This window comes from Molossus molossus, unplaced genomic scaffold (assembly GCF_014108415.1).
Source record: "Molossus molossus isolate mMolMol1 unplaced genomic scaffold, mMolMol1.p scaffold_m16_p_1, whole genome shotgun sequence".
Classification (NCBI taxonomy): domain Eukaryota; kingdom Metazoa; phylum Chordata; class Mammalia; order Chiroptera; family Molossidae; genus Molossus; species Molossus molossus.
The window spans coordinates 202,713,647-202,730,308 of NW_023425344.1; the positions used below are offsets into that span (position 1 = coordinate 202,713,647).

At 35.4% G+C, this 16,662-nt stretch overlaps 1 protein-coding gene across 16 annotated transcripts in view; it reads right to left on the reverse strand.

Moving 5' to 3' along the window:
- The window catches only part of DENND4A (DENN domain containing 4A), a 136,998-nt gene that overhangs the window by 45,464 nt on the left and 74,872 nt on the right, over nucleotides 1-16,662 (reverse strand). For 15 of the 16 annotated variants that reach the window (XM_036258656.1, XM_036258632.1, XM_036258587.1 and 12 more), the window contains 6 exons: nucleotides 14,045-14,103; nucleotides 10,125-10,269; nucleotides 9,705-9,880; nucleotides 4,446-4,546; nucleotides 1,814-2,032; nucleotides 328-473 (listed from right to left, as the gene is read on the reverse strand). In XM_036258656.1, the coding sequence (XP_036114549.1) occupies nucleotides 328-473; nucleotides 1,814-2,032; nucleotides 4,446-4,546; nucleotides 9,705-9,880; nucleotides 10,125-10,269; nucleotides 14,045-14,103 (846 nt within the window). The remainder of the gene's footprint in view (nucleotides 1-327; nucleotides 474-1,813; nucleotides 2,033-4,445; nucleotides 4,547-9,704; nucleotides 9,881-10,124; nucleotides 10,270-14,044; nucleotides 14,104-16,662) is intronic. The other variant, XM_036258666.1, reaches the window with a different exon arrangement.

Genomic DNA, 16,662 nt, shown 5'->3' on the forward strand with positions numbered 1-16,662 from the left:
AGGTGAAAATTAAGAATGTTCAAGTTAGAGGTCTACAGGCTTGAACAAAAGTCCTATTGTCTGTAAGTGGGCAGGCAGGGATACAGACCTGACTGCTAAAATAAAACTCACAATTTAGTAAAATACTATAGGGTATTCCTAAGAGGGTTGTTGTCTTCCATAATATCTGGTAGGCCACCAAAACTTTCATAATAAGGATCAATGATGGAATAAAATTAATTTAGATTTTGTTAAAAGTTAGTAAAACATAAATAGAAACTGTAATTCCTAACATTTCTAATAGTCACACAAAATAAGTTAGAGAACTAGAGACAAACTATTACTTACTTTATCTACACAATCATCAAAAAATGCCAGGCTTGCATCTTTATCACTGACAAAAGAACATTCCTCAATGAAGCGAATAAACATTTGTGTTTTGGTCATCATGTTATAGAATTTTTGATGTGATCGGTCCCGGCTTCTTAAGAAAGCTGTTCAACATAAATTTACAATGTCAGAATATCATTTAAAGATTCATAGAATTTTTAAGCTGGAAGGAACTTGATCAACTATGTCATCTATACCTTACCATTTTGCAGAAAAAGAAACTAAGACCCTGAAAGGGGAAGTGATCTGACAAAGATAGCAACAGGAAAGATACTTGAATCCAGATCTTCCAAATCCTCATCCAGAAATGTCTCTGTTGTCCTCTCACTACCTTGAAGATTACACATAAACTAGCAAATATGAAAGCATTTTAAAATTGCTATTTTTCCCCTTATGTATTGTATGCTATGTGCATATGGTTCATGCTCTTTCTTTCCATATACATATGTAGCTTTTTCAAAACAGCAGTTCCATCCCCTCTAGTATTCATTTATGTTTGTGTCATACTTACTGTAACAGAGTAAAAGTTTATTTTCTTATTTCAAACTCCAGTTTGCTCATTATACTCAGTTATACAACACGTGAGGTTTCTTTTGGGTCTGTGAACTCAAACTCTTTCCAGCCTCAGGGACTTTGCATAAACGGTTCTCTCTGCCTAAAACACTCTTCTGCTTTCCCTTTGCCTGGCTGATTTCTACTCCTCGTTTTGATCATGGTTCAGATGTGAATTCCTCACAATGGCCTTCTATGATCTAAAGTTGTGAACTGAAGTGTTCATTCGTATTATTTTCAAATTTCTTATCTTCTTGACTATAAGCTCCATGGGAGAAGTGATCATGTCTTGCTTTTCTTTTGTGTGTGTGTGACCATGCATCTTTTGCATACCACTATGTACCCAATACCTATCATTTGGAGGCTCTCAATATATGTTTATTTAAAAATTTTTCTCTTTTAAATGTTAAATACCACAAAAGAAAGTGAATACATATTATGACACAAAATGCATTCCAGGGCTTCCCAACATTTTTTTTACTTCATGGTATAGACAGAAAATAATATTTGTAAAGCACACTGAAATAAAACAAATGAGGCTGCTTAAGCCTGGAGGTTACCATCCTGGGCTACTCAGCATGCCCAACATTGGCTGGCTGCCCTGAAAGCTAAAAGCGTCAATATAAACACACCTGTGACACAAGTGTAATAGTACATATTTAGAAATTTCTGTACTTTTCAAATAGTTCCTTATGTATACTTTGTCAATGGAGTTATATTGAATGTGCCTGAGAAGTCCTATGAAAATGGATTACCAACAAAGTTGTTATTCACACTCTCTCAAAATAAGTATATATTTTGATAAATATGAGCTATTAACCCAGAAAGCAATGAAATCATCACAAGGTTAAGTTTAGTAATATGACAACTGTAAAACTATGCAATCACTCACCTTGTAGAGCAAAAAGAGAACTTGCATCTGTGGCTGTCTCAGATGGGGCTTGTGTGATTGGTCTTAAGTATGATCGATAACCTTTTAAAATAGAGGCCATGAAACACAAAAATGCCTCTTGGATTTCCAAATCTATCATGTGCAACCTCTTTCCATAATTAAAATCATAGTCATTCATTGCTAAATCCATCAGTCCATCATCTCTTGGTCTCTGCTGCACTGTGAAGAAATAACAGTGTTAGTGTTTTCTTCAAACAGTCAAAGCTAATGTTCATAATTGTATCAATATAAATTTGTTGCATATGTATGTCAAGCCATTATGTTGTACACCTTAAACGTATATATTCCTGTATGTCTATTATATCTCAATAAAATTGAAAGAAAAAAATTTGTTGTGTTTTCAAAAGGGCTCAAGTAACCTCAACCTTTGTTTATATAACTTCATAATATGTAAATACTAGAAAAGCTTGCCATACCATTTCCAGGCTCTGCTGAGTACATTCGATCCAAATTAAACATAAAATGATCCCTGTTTATCTGACTACTGTCAGAAAAAATGTTCATGTTATGAAATAATTGTATGTAAATTAATAAATGAAGATCATAACAAACATATCAACTGGACACAGGGTTAAATGCACTAGTTTGTCCTTCCCTCTTTTTTTTAAAAAAATATAAGTGCTTATAGGAGAAGGAACATTCTGGGTTTAAAATGTGAAAATCAACTCTCACTCTTCCTGAACAAATCAATGCTAAAGCTATTAGATAGTAAAAGAATAACTTTGCAGAGAAGAAGAAGCCTGGTAGACACCACCTAATCAGATGATCAAAGTGAACATCTTCATCAACAATGCGACAAACTGATACAGTGCTCAATCTAATAACGATGCTATGAAAAGAACCCAGTGTCACTTCTGCAATATTCCTGTGAAAGGTAAATGATCTGTATTTATCATGAGGACATTCAGACAAACCCACATCATGAACCATTCTACAATAGTAAGTATCACCTTAAAAAATGTCAAGAAAAAGAAAAAACTGAGGAATTGTTTAGACAAAAGGACAATAAGGAGACTTCGAAAATAAATACAACATTAGATTTGGAAACAGATTCTTTTGCTATAAAGAACATTACATTTTATGATAACTAGCAAAACTCAAATCTGGTCTGAGAATAAAGATGGCGGTAATGTTGAATGAACGTTAATTTCCTGATTTTCATGGTTATATGGTAGTGATGTAGGAGAAAGTACTTGTTGGTAAGAAATAAATTCCATTTGGAGGTGATGGGGCATCTAGTCTCAAAGGGTCAGGAGAAAAATGTGATTGTTTCAAAATCTAAAAACTTTTTAAAATATGAGGAACAGTAATCATCTAAGCAAGTTTTTTGGAGTTCTCATTGCCTAATAAAATATAAGTATTAGAAACCATGTAGACATTGGAACAAAAGGCCCAAGTTTTAATCATTAGCTTCATCTGTATATTTAAGAAAGTATTTTATCTCTCGCAACCTTATTATCCTCAAAAGAATGTATGAGAAAGTGCTCTGAAGCTATAAAGTGTTACACAATCCTGTACTATCAGTATTATTTAAAAGTCTGTAGTTTGAAGCTTTAAGGTTCTGCCCTTCAATAGAGCTAAATGGGCTATTTCACTGATTTTAATAATATTTCAATATTGTTACAAAAGCTGCTGGACTTCTCAGCTATTCAAAAGAAGTGCATGCATTTTAGAAAGCAATTAACTAGGGTAGTTTAAATAAAATTCCATACATAATTTACTTGTTCCATAAAATTTTATTCATTTGATGTAATTTTTAAAATATCTCAATATTTATGAGCCACTTCCAAATTATCTACTTGTAAACATTGTCTTTCATGTCTACTTCCAAGTATATTACAGGTACCTATGTTTATATTTTACCTACTACAAAAATGAAAGCCTCAAATATTGCCACACAATTACTGAACATTTTTCATATAATAAGTATTAAATTATGGGCCCTGAATGGATTATTGTTATAAAATACCAAGATGATTAGATAAATGAAGTTTTAATTCTTCTTAGTAATTCTGGATCACTGTCAAGATATTCTTATATATAAGCTTTTCACTGAAATATTCCATATCTCATCAATTTTCATTTTGATTAATTTCTTAATGCTTTCAGCAAGCTTCTATTTTCAAATTACGTGAGGTATGCACAGTATTAAGATCCACTGAAGGTGAAAAGCATATGACCTAGCACTCACCCTACTGGAAACCAGCATTTTCTAATGTCATTTAAACCACCTGTATTAGATTTTCAAAACTAACTTTCTATTCCATGTATAAAGATAATATACAAGTGGAAATTCTTCTTTTTTCCAGGGTATTTCAGTAACAGTAAAATTAAAGAGAATAACCATCTTAACTTCTTTTTGAATTCTATTATTCTAAAATAGTTCTATAAAAAATAAATTTTATAAATCTCCCATTCATCTTCTAAAATTTTTTGGCTATGTGCTCATTTGCCTTTAAGATTGTAAAAAAACACTTTCCTTTAGATAAACACTATCTTTTTACAAGTAGCAAAGTAACAGGAGTCCTTTTCTCAGATTAAATTATTTCCTTTAATTAAGTTAGACACTTACATTTTGCCAGTTGCTGGTGCAAATTATTCAGTGTGTTCATCAGATTTTTACATGGTTTCTTTGGAAGTATCTTCCAGGCCACATTTTTCTTGTCACCAGTTCTGAGATTAAATGGCAAAAATAATATATTTGTTAGACGGACCTTTCTTGGGGGGTGGGGAGAAAGTGTATACTTGATGTATAAGAAAAAACACATTGAACAAAAAATAAAACACAACAAAATATTCTAATTACTAGGAAATAATATTGCTGAGGTAAACTGGGATGTAGAATATTTAAAAATTAATCTATAGGAGGGTAAAACTTTGCATTAAATATAGCTCAAAAATTTGTGATTGGTACTGAGTAAATTCCACTTGCACTGGAATCATGCTATTCACTACTAAACTTAATGTGGTGATCATTATTCTTAAACTCCACTTAGGAGTCTGTAGACACCTAAATATTGGGAAAATCCTACTATATAGATTTTTTTTGTTGTTGTTACAGATCTAAGATAAAGCACTGTAGAAAACTTTCAATGAGCTTATCAAAATACTTTGGCATATTTAAATATTGTTTCTTAGTTTCCAAAAAACCTGTTATTTTGGTTTCAGAAAATAATCTTTAATATTAAATTAATTAAATAAACTACAACATTCCAAAATACTTTAATAACTATAAAAGAGCGTATGTGCTTGAAAGTGATATCTTTGTTTCTGTGACAAACTTTCTATAATCTCCTTTAATACAACTATGACAATAGTTTTTCTTTAACTACATATGGGGTAAGAGAAGAAAAAAGCATCGTGATAAAACACCATAAGTGTTTGTATTTTACTATAGCATTGTTTATTCCACTCTTTATTTGATTATATTTTTCTATTTTAACAGCAATAAATACTAATTTTAGAAAACTTGAAAAATGTACAGAAAAAGGAGAAGAAAAGTAAATCACTCATGTTCTAACCACCAAAGGACAAGGACATAGCACATGGGCGTAGTGAAACCTGTTGAACTTTTTTGTTTTTCAGTGTTGCCTAGACTTCACACAGAATAAAAAGGGCAAATATCACTTTGGAAACTAAACAAAGAAAAAAGAGTGGATGGGAAAGCTTAAGCTGACAAAGAACAACTGTCTTAGAATCTATCCTATCTTTCCACAAATGAGAATAAAAATACAGATAGGGCAGGGTCAAATTGCAGATGTCCTGCTGTGAAGGTTTTATTTCATTTATAATGTGACCAGGAGCACAGATCCTCCATTACAGTGAGAACACAACATAGAAACACTATTTATGTTATTTTCTTGATAAAGCTTTGCAACACAGCACTCCCACTGTGCCTTATCATTCACTGTATGCATGCCTGTCTTGCTAGACTAAATTATGAGCAATTTAAGAAAAAGGAGTGTATTTAGTTTGCCTTTTTATTTCCAGTGCCTAGCAAAAAAACAAAAAACAAAAAGAAACCCAAAAAGGTGTTCAGGATATGTCGGTAGCATAAATGAATGAAAAATATCTTGTTACCATTTTATTACATCTAATTGATATCTTCACTTTAAAACTTAGCTGAGCAGGACAGTTTTAGTTAGTACCGCATTTGCATTCTTGGTAATGTCATTTATAAGAATACTATTACATAAACAGTTAGTCAATAATTAGTGGTAGCTGTATTAGTTTGAAATCAGACAGTGATGGTTTCAAAATCTAGTTCTGGCAGTATAAGTTATATGCCTTTTGATAAATTACTTAAAATTTCAAACTTTGGTTTTCTTATCTGTCACAGGGTCAATAAAAACTATCTCGCAAAATAAAGAAAATATGAGATAATTTAGGCTATGCATACAGCTTTATGCCTAGCACATATCAGATACTAATTTCCCTTTCTTCAGAAATTTCCTGACATTCATAATATACTCTGTATTACATGTATCTAAGAGTCAGAGAGGGAAAAGGAAACAAAAAATTCCATACTCAGAAATTGTTTTTCTTTAAAATTTCAGGTTGAGGCTCCAGAAATTCTGGATGAAGGAATGTAGAAAGCTCTAAGTTTACTAGTTTAATCTTCCCATAAGCTTATAAGGATGATAATATCAAGAAGGAAGAATACTAATGAGTACAAATGACTCATGTTTCTTTGATTCTCTAACTCATTAGTGATCAAAACAAAAAGATACAATAATAAAAAATTATTTTAGCCCTGGCCAGTGTGGCTCAGTTGGTTGGAACATCCTCTCGTGCATCAAAAGGTTCTGGTTCAATTCCCAGTCAGAGCACGCTTGGGAGGAAACCAATCAATGTTTCTCACACCAATGTTTCTCTCTTTCTCTTTCTCTCTCCCTTCCTCTTTCTCTAAAATCAATGTAAAACATATCCTCGGGTGAAGATTTAAAAAAAAAACACCTTCTTTTAACATATTGAAGGAAAGTATAAAAAGAGGGAAATGTAATTTATTACCATAATAAACCTAGTATAGATTCATTTACCATCCATAACTTCAATTTTTTTTCCTTTACTGATTTTTAGAGAGAGAGGAAGTGAGAGGGAGAGAGAAAGAGAAACGTCGATGAGAGAGCACACTGATTGGACGCCTCCTACATGTCCCTAACTGGGGACCAGGCCCACAACCTGGGCATGTGTCCTGACCAGGAATCAAACAGGCAACCTCTTGGTGCATGGATCAATGCTCAACCACTGAGCCACACCGGCCGGACTTAACTTAAAATTTTAAAAACACTATGTCATGTAACATTAACAACTGGCAAAGAAAAAAGATACTACTTTAATATTTAAAAATTTAAATATTTCTGGTAAAGAATTAAACATTCCTGCCCTGGCCAGGTTTGCTCAGTGGTTAGAGCGTTGGCCTGCGGTCCAGAGAGACCCGGGTTCGGTTCCCGCGAAGGGCATGTACCTCGGTTGCAGTTTGTCCCCGACCCTGGTTGGTTCGTGTGTGTGGGAGGCAGCCATTTGATGTGCCCCTTTCACATCATGTTGCTCTCTCTCTCTCTCTGTCTCTTTCTCTCCCTCCCACTCTATCTGAACAAAAAATGGAAAAATGTCCTTGGGTGAGGATAAAAAAAAAAAAAAGAATTAAACATTTCTGGTAAAGAATCTTTGACTCTATCGATCCCATATATAAAACTGCTTTTACACACAAAATGTGTAAAATACATCCCATATTTTCTTGGTTAGGCTTTCTCTGAATAAAAGCTTTTTGACATTATACATCCTTTGTAACAGAAAATTATTGTTTTGCTAAACTTTTCTGATGATTTAGGTATTTGAGGTTTTGACATATGACAAAACTAGAATACAAGATTACCGAATAAAAAAGCTTTAGTATAACATATGCATATTTAAAAATGAAGAAAAACCTATTTCACATATACATATTTAATTTGTAAAAGCATACTAGCTTTTGGGCTTTAATGATAGACTAATTTGAAGTTATTTTAAGCACGTCCTGTGGATTCAATGTGGTCACTGCATTAATTTCCTCTTCCCTTAATAGCATAAGTATGATTAAACTGAAAATAAGGGATATAAGAGAAACATTTAATTATAAAGAAAAGCTATAAATATATATAGCTCCAGTGGTACAACTTACATATTATTCCAGTAAAAGAGAGAAACTTACAAAATCCTTATACTCCTAGGGTATAAAAGTAAATTATGTATAATGTTTTTTTCAATCCTCACCCGAGGACATTTTTGCATTCATCTTCAGAGAGGGAGAGAGGGAGGAAGAGAAAGAGAGAAACATCAATGTGAGAGAGACACATTGACTGGCTACCACCCACACAACCCCAACAGGGGCCGGGGACAAACTGCAACCAAGGTATGTGCCCTTGGCCAGAATTGAACCTGCGACCCACTGGTCTGTGGGCCAACACTCTAATGCTAAGCCAAACCAGCCAGGGCAACTTTTTATATTTCTAACCTCAATTTCCCTTCTGCTAAATTACTAGGTAAGCATAAGATTATAATGTTTCTTAAATATTTAAAAAGCTAAAGATGGCCCTGGCCTGTTTGGCTCAGCAGTTAGAGCATCGGCCCGCAGACCAGAGAGTCCCGGGTTCGGTTCCCACTACGGGCACGTACCTCGGTTGCAGTTTGTCCCCCGCCCCAGCTGGGAACCGGGGTCATGTGGGTGGCAACCACTCAATGTGTCTCTCTCACATCGATGTTTCTTTCTCTCTTCCACCCTCTCTCCCTCCTGTTCTATCTGAAGATAAATGCAGAAATATCCTCAGGTAAGGATAAATAAATAAATAAAAAGCTAAAGATGAAAGGCACATTTTCTTTTCAATAAAACCTTCTCTTTACAATAGCTAAGATCTGGAAACAGCCCAAGTGTCCACCAGTAGACGAATGGATAAAAAAGCTGTGGTACATATACACAATGGAGTACTATGCAGCGGTAAGAAAGAAAGATCTCTTATCCTTTGAGACGACATGGAGGGACCTGGAAAGTATTATCCTAAGTGAAAGAAGCCAAGCAGAAAAAGACAAATACCACATGATCTCACTTATAAACGGAATATAATGAACATAACAGTCTGAGGAATACGGTAGACCCAGACACATGGAAGTAGGGCACAGACTGACATCCCTCAGAAGAGGGGATGGGGGGTGGGGGGGTGGGAAGAGATAAACCACAGAACTTATATGCATGTATGCATGACCAATGGACATGGACAACTAAGCCGGGGACAGGGTGGAGGGGGGGTGGGGTGGGGAGTGCCAATGGGGTAAAAAGGTAAAATATCTGTAACAAAAAAATAAATAAAAATTCATAAAAAAAAAACAACAACCTTCTCTACGCCCTGCCGGTTTGGCTCAGCGGTGAGAGCATCAGCCTGTGGTCCGGAGAGACCCGGGTTCGGTTCCCGCTAAGGGCATGTACCTCGGTTGCAGTTTGTCCCCGGCCCTGGTTGGTCGTGCGGGTGGCAGCCACTCGATGTGTCCCTTTCACGTCGATGTTTCTCTCTCTCTCTCTCTTCCTCTCTCTCCCTCTCACTCTATCTGAACAAAAAATGGAAAAAATATGTCCTCGGGTGAGGATAAAACAAAACAAAACAAAAAAACCTTCTCTAATGTCTTAAATCTGTCCCACTGAAGTATACAGTAAGAGCTGATGCAAAGATGGTAATAATTCCAAAAACAAAAACAATATAGCTAAAGGGAAATTCTAATATGCATTCATAAAATAAACAATTACATACATACATTATGAAGTAAATTATAAGGTGTAAAATCACTAAAATGTACTTACTGAGAAATGGTGTTGGTATCCAAGTCAACACAACTAACATCTGGTGGAGGATCATAGAGATCAAAGTATCTTGAATCAATTCCTACTATGAACGGACATGGTGCACTCAAGACATCGGCTAAAGCCAGTGGGCAGAGAGGAACATATGGGCATGGCCAGTGGAAAGGGAATATCATCTTGGATAAACAAAAGATTGGAGAATATTTAGCTGTTTGACATTGAAGTGTAACTTATGCATAAAAAAATTATCTTTTAAATATTTATACCTAAAGCCTAATGCTTGAAAATGAATTAAATAATTATAACTAGTATAAATGGTCAGAAAATTTAAATTGTTTTCATAACATAAAAACTCATTACACTCTGAATTAAAATAGCTTTAAATCATATATTTTCACAATAAGAAATTGTGATACTCACAGACACTAATGCTTCTGTCACACTAGTAAGCACAGAAGGCCGTAAGGAATGAATGAGAATCTTATGTTCTGTTACTGCAAACACCAGTAGTGTCACAGCATTTTCAGGGCCTAAATTCTGAAGTAGTGTTGAAAACTTGCCACCACTGTCAATCCAAACAAAAATATGTAATTAATAAAATAAGATCAAATAATTCATTACCCAAAATAATGAAAAAAAAAAAGTTCGTGTTTAGGGTAGAATTTGTATTATATATTCAACTTTAAATGTGATTGCTAACCTTATGTAGGGAAAACACTGCTTCAGAAATATACTATGACAACACTGAACTTTTATGAGGTTTCAAAATCATTCAATTCTTCTGCATTGTATTCAATATGAAAAGTCATCTGCTTTATTTTGTATAGACAGATCTACCATGTAGATAATGTCCAAATAAAGAATTTAATTTATAAGAGGGATGCTTCGATTTAAAAAGCAAGCCCTTTGCCCTGGCCAGTTTGGGTCAGCGGTTAGAGCGTCGGCCTGCAGTCCAGAGAGACCAGAGCTGAGTTCCCGCTAAGGGCATGTACTTCGGTTGCATTTTGTCCCCGGCCCTGGTTGGGTTGTGCGGGTGGCAGCCACTCAATGTGTCCCTTTCATGTCGATGTTTCTCTCTCTTCCTCTCTCTCCCTCCCGCTCTGTCTGAATGGAAAAATGTCCTCGGGTGAGGATAAAAAAATAAAAAAAAATTTTAAAAAAGCAAATACTTTAATGAAAGTTTGGCTCATCTTCCACGCTAATAATTATTTTTAAAAAACTACATGATTTACAGGCCCAGCTCCCTAAGGTAAATACACATATTAAAATTTAGATTTATGAATAGATCCTCTTTAATATTATAATAACAATAATACGAAATCAAGAGCTACCAAGTGATGATATACAAATACAAGGCAAATTCATAACCAAAACTTAGACATTCTGTACGATAACAAAACACTAGGTTGACAAAGTAAATAATTCAGTTGAACAACCAGCATTTTGTCTATATAATGTTAAATAATTGGCTTCACTGAATTATTATTATTATTATTATTTTTATCCTCACCCGAGGACACCTTTCCACCTTTTGTTCAGATAGAGCGGGCGGGAGAGAGAGGAAGAGAGAGAGAAACATCGATGTGAAGGGACACACCGAGTGGCTGCCACCCTCAAGACCAACCAGGGCCGGGGACAAACTGCAACTGAGGTACATGCCCTTAACGGGAATTGAACCCGGATCTCTCTGTACCGCAGGCCGATGCTCCAACTGCTGAGCCAAACCGGTCAGGGCTGAATTATTATTTTTTTAAATAAAGCAAAACTAGTAACAAAAGTCTCTTGGAGAAATGAAAATATATGTCACAAAAAAATTGTGCATGTTCATAGCAGCATTATTCATAGCAGCCAAAAAGTCCACAGAGTGATGAATGGAAAAATAAAAATGTGGTGTATTCAGCCCTGGCAGGTGCTCAGTAGTTACAGCATTGGCCCGTGGACTAAAGGGTCAAGGGTTCGATTTCTGCCAGGGCACGTACTTGGGTTGCAGGTTCAAACCCCAGCCTTGTCAGGGTTGTGCAGGAAGCAACTGGTCAATGTGTCTCTCTCACATGGATGTTTTTCTCTCTCTCTTCCCTATCCCCTTTTACCCTGTGTAAACATTAATGGAAAAATATCCTCGGGTGAGAATTTAAAAAAAAGTTGTATATTCATATACTGAAATATTTGTTGGAAATAAAAAGAAATAAAGTACTCACCCTGGTCAGTATGGCTTTGTGGATAGAGCATCGGCCCATGCACCAAAGGGTCTGAGGTTCGATTCCCACCCAGCCAAGGGTACATACCTGGGTTGTAGGTTCAATCCCTGGTCCCGGTCAGGACGCGTTAAGGAGGCAACCGAACAATATGTCTCTCTCTCACATCAATGTTTCTCTCTCTCTCTCTCCTCCTCCCTCCCTTCCACTCCCTTTAAAAATCAATGAAAAATATATCTGTAGATGAGGATAAACAAACAAATAAACAAACAAAAATGAAGTACTGATACACACTTCGACATAGATAAAACTTGGAAACATTATGCTAAGTGAAGGAAGCTAAATACAAAAGGCCAAATGTAATATTATTCCCTTTATATGAAATGTTCAGGAGAGGCAAATCTGTAGACAGAATGCAGATTAGTTGTTGCCAAGGGTTGGGGAGGTATGTGTGTTTTTGTGTGTAGGGATGGGAGAAATAGGGAACATAAACTGCTAAAGCATACAGGGCTTCTTTTTAGAGAGATGAAAGTATCCTAAAATTGATTATAGTGATAGTTGCAGAGCTTCGTGAATATAACCAGTGAATCGTACAATTTAATTGGGTGAACTGTACAGTATGTGAATTATATACCAAAAAAAAAGCTGTTAACAAAAAAAAAATAGTCCTTGGGTAATTTAGAATCATTTTTACATAGTCTCAGCCAGTATTACTAGTTTATTTTTGGCTTAAAAAAGGTTAAGAAGCCCTGGCCAGTTTGGTTCAGCAGTTCTAGGGTTCACCTGTGGACCAATGAGTCACCAGTTCGATTCTGGTTACGGTTCGCCCGGCCCTGGTGGGGTTCTGTGGGAGGTAACCAGTTGATGTGTCTCACTCGAATCAAAGTCTCTCTCTCTCCCCCCCCCCCCCTTGCAGTCTCTCTCTCTCTCTTCCTCTTCCTCCCTCCCATTCTATCTGATGATAAACAGAAAAATATCCTTGGACGACGATTGAAAGAAAAAAAGGTTAGAAAAAACACTGGTCACCCTAGGTGGAGATCTAGTGATGAAATAATCTGAAATTCTTACAAAATTAATGTCAAAGATGGCACCTAGCCCTGGCCAATTTGGTTCAGTGGTTAGAGCGTTGGCCTGCGGACCAGAGAGTCCTGGGTTTGGTTCCTGCTAAGGGCATATACCCCAGTTGCAGCTCGAGCCCAGCTCCGGTTGGGGTCATGTGGGTGGCAACCAGTTGATGTGTCTCTCTCACATCGATGTTTCTCTCTCTCTTCCTCCCTCTATCCCTTTTGCTCTATCTGAAGATAAATGCAAAAATGTCCTCGGCTGAGGATAAAAAAAATTTTTAAAAAAGATGGCACCTAGTCTCCTTTAGGTATATGCTACAAAATTAGCTTAATTACACTGTAACTATTTCTCTGCTAGAAAAATTATACAGCTAATTAAATTTCAAGAAATACCGTAGAAAAAACATATTTCATAATTTCTCTGAACTTTTAAGGTGGTGAAATACAATGTTCTATTCCATGGTTTAATATTTATAAGTATCTTTTTATTTTGAGGTTAAACTGAAAATTAATTGCATTTGAATGTTTTTCAGAGAACACTTAAAACTAAAAATAACTGTTTTCATAATCTACATACATATGCACCTATTTATTATGATAACAAATGGATACACAAAATACCAAACACTACTGTAAAAGTCTTTCTTTTTCTTTTTGTTAATCCTCACCTGAGGATTTTTGTTGTTGTTGTTCTTGTTAGAGAGAGTGGAGGGGGGGGGGACAGAGGGAAAGGGGGAGAGAGAGACATACTGATTGGCTGCCTCCTGCATGGGCCCCAGCAGGGTTGGGGATTGAACCCATAATCCAGGTATTTTCCCTTGACTGGGAATCAAACCCAAGACCCTTTGGTGTATGGGTCAATGCTCTAACCATTGAGCAAGACAGCCAGGGTGATGCCTTTCTTTTTTTAAGAATATTAACCTAAATATTAAGTAAATGGAATTTAGGTAAGAAACAGTTAAATGAAAAATATTTCCATCAACATTTAAAATTTTACCTAGGAAAGAGAAAAAATATTTTAATATTACTTGAGCTCACACTAGATTTAGAGGAACATAAATAGAAATGAAGTTTTACTTGCCTTAATGGAAGAGGTGAAGAAACAGGCTGACTGAGGATCAGATTATCATGTGGCGATAACTGGAAGATTTAAAATACAGTATTTAAAACATAAACTTTAAAACACCACTTTCTGGTAAAAACATAGACTAATGATGATGATGTTTCAATATATTCATTCCTTAGTATAGTCACTTACTAAGATCCTGAAAAATATGTCATGATCACTGACCTCTTCTGACTACCAACTCCTCCATTCTAAATCCTATATATTTTCTTCTGTTCCTCAATGTTTCCTTAATGCCATTTTAACAAATCTTTATTGAGACACTAAATTATTCATTTAATACCATAAAACCAGAGCTAGCAAACCTATGGCCTCTAGGGCTAATCCACAGGCCACTTGTTTTTATAAAGTTTATCAGAACTCATCATTTACATACACCTCTAGCTGCTTTTGTGCAATAACAGCAGAGCTGAGTAGTTTCAATAGAGATAGCATGGCCTGTAAATACTAAAATATTTACTTTTTGGCCTCAACAGAAAAAGTTTGCCAACTTCTGTTATAAAGCAAATATTTTCTGTGTATTCCAACTGAGTGTGCTACATATATTCTGTCACTAAATACCAAGAAGACAGAAATTATATGTAAATATGCAGAATGATTATAAAACTCATCAAATGATATTTTTCTAGACATTTTATCGGTACCAATATAATAATGCAATTATTTTTATGCACATTTTCAAATTTATGCAGATTTCACAAATCTTTAAATATCTATTTGCCAAATGATTTCTAATTTCAAATGATACCCTATTAAGGGCTATGATAGATATAGTAAAGCACAATTAGTGATATTACATGAAAATATTGTCTTAATGTAAACAGCTTCATAAATGATGATTAAATAAGCAGAAACTTAGATATCAAGAATACAAACAAAAATATGAACAAAAGAGGAAAGATACAGTCAGTTGGAAAAAATATGGGGAAAATAATTTATGTTCCTTTTAAACTACCCCCATCACAAAGATATAAGCATTCCTTCCTGCACTATATGAAAACACACAACTTTTCCTTCTATATACTCTAATATACTTAACTTAGGGAATAAAAGCCAAAGCCACAGAGAAACTTTCAAATACCTAAAACAAATTTAAGGAAAGAAGTTCCTTCTTGTGTGTTCAAATGTCTACTGCCTCCTACTTCTTTAACTCTGCAATCCTTTATTTAAGAAAGAAAAATTAATTGTCTGGAAGGCAGTTAATAAGACAGTAAGACCCAAACTCCAAAATTAAATAACATCTTGTTCTCTTTTAATCCTATTTGATTTCCCCCCATTTAAAATTGTTATTCTTGCCACACCAATTTTGAAAAAGAAGAACTAAGTTGGAGGGATCACATTACCAGATTTCAGGTTATACTACAAAGCGACTGGAATCAAAACAGCCTGGTACTGGTATAAGAACAGGCATATAGACCAGAGGAACAGAACAAAGAACCCAGAAATGGACCCAAGACATTATGCTCAATTAATGTTAGACAAAGGAGGCAAGAGCATACAATGGAGTAAAGACAGCCTCTTTAATAAATGGTGTTGGGAAAATTGGACAGCTACATGCAAAAAATTGAAACTAGACCATCAACTTACACCATACACAAAAATAAACCCAAAATGGATAAAAGACTTAAATGTGACCCATGAATCCATAAAAATTCTAGAAGAAAATGTAGGCAACAAAATTTCGAACATCATACGCAGCAGAATTTTCACTGATATATCACCTATGGCAACAGACACAAAGGAAAAAATGAACACATGGGACTACATCAAACTCAAAAGCTTCTGCACAGCAAAAGAAACAACCATCAAAATGGAAAGGCAACCTACTGTATGGGAGAGCATAATTGCCAATGATACATCAGATAAGGGGTTAATTTCCAAAATATATAGAGTACTCATACAACTCAACAAAAGGAAGACAAAGAACCCAATTAAAAAATGGACACAGGAACTAAATAGACACCTCTTCAAACAGGACATACAAATGGCCAAAAGACATATGAAGAAATGCTCAACATCACTAATCATCAGACAGATGCAAATTAAAACAACAATGATGTATCACCTCACACCTGTCAGAATGGCTGCCATCAACAAATCATCAAACAAGTGTTGGCGAGGGTGTGGAGAAAAGGGGACTCTAGTACACTGCTGGTGGGAATGCAGACTGGTGCAGCCACTATGAAAAACACGATGGTGTTACCTCAAAAAATTAAAAATTGAACTGCCATTTGACCCAGTGATCCCACTTCTAGGAATATACCTTAAGAAACCTGAAACACCAATCAGAAAGAATATATGTACCCCCATGTTTGTAGCAGCACTATTTACTATAGCTAAGATCTGGAAACAGCCCAAGTGTCCATCAGTAGATGAATGGATAAAAAAGCTGTGGTACATATACACAATGGAGTACTATGCAGCTGTAAGAAAGAAAGATCTTTTTTTTAAATCCTCACTTGACACTTTTTGCATTTATAGAGCGAGAGGGAGAGAGGGAGGGAAGGAGAGAGAGAAATATCAATGTGAGAGAGAAACATCGAGTGGTCGCCACCCACACAACCCCAACTGGG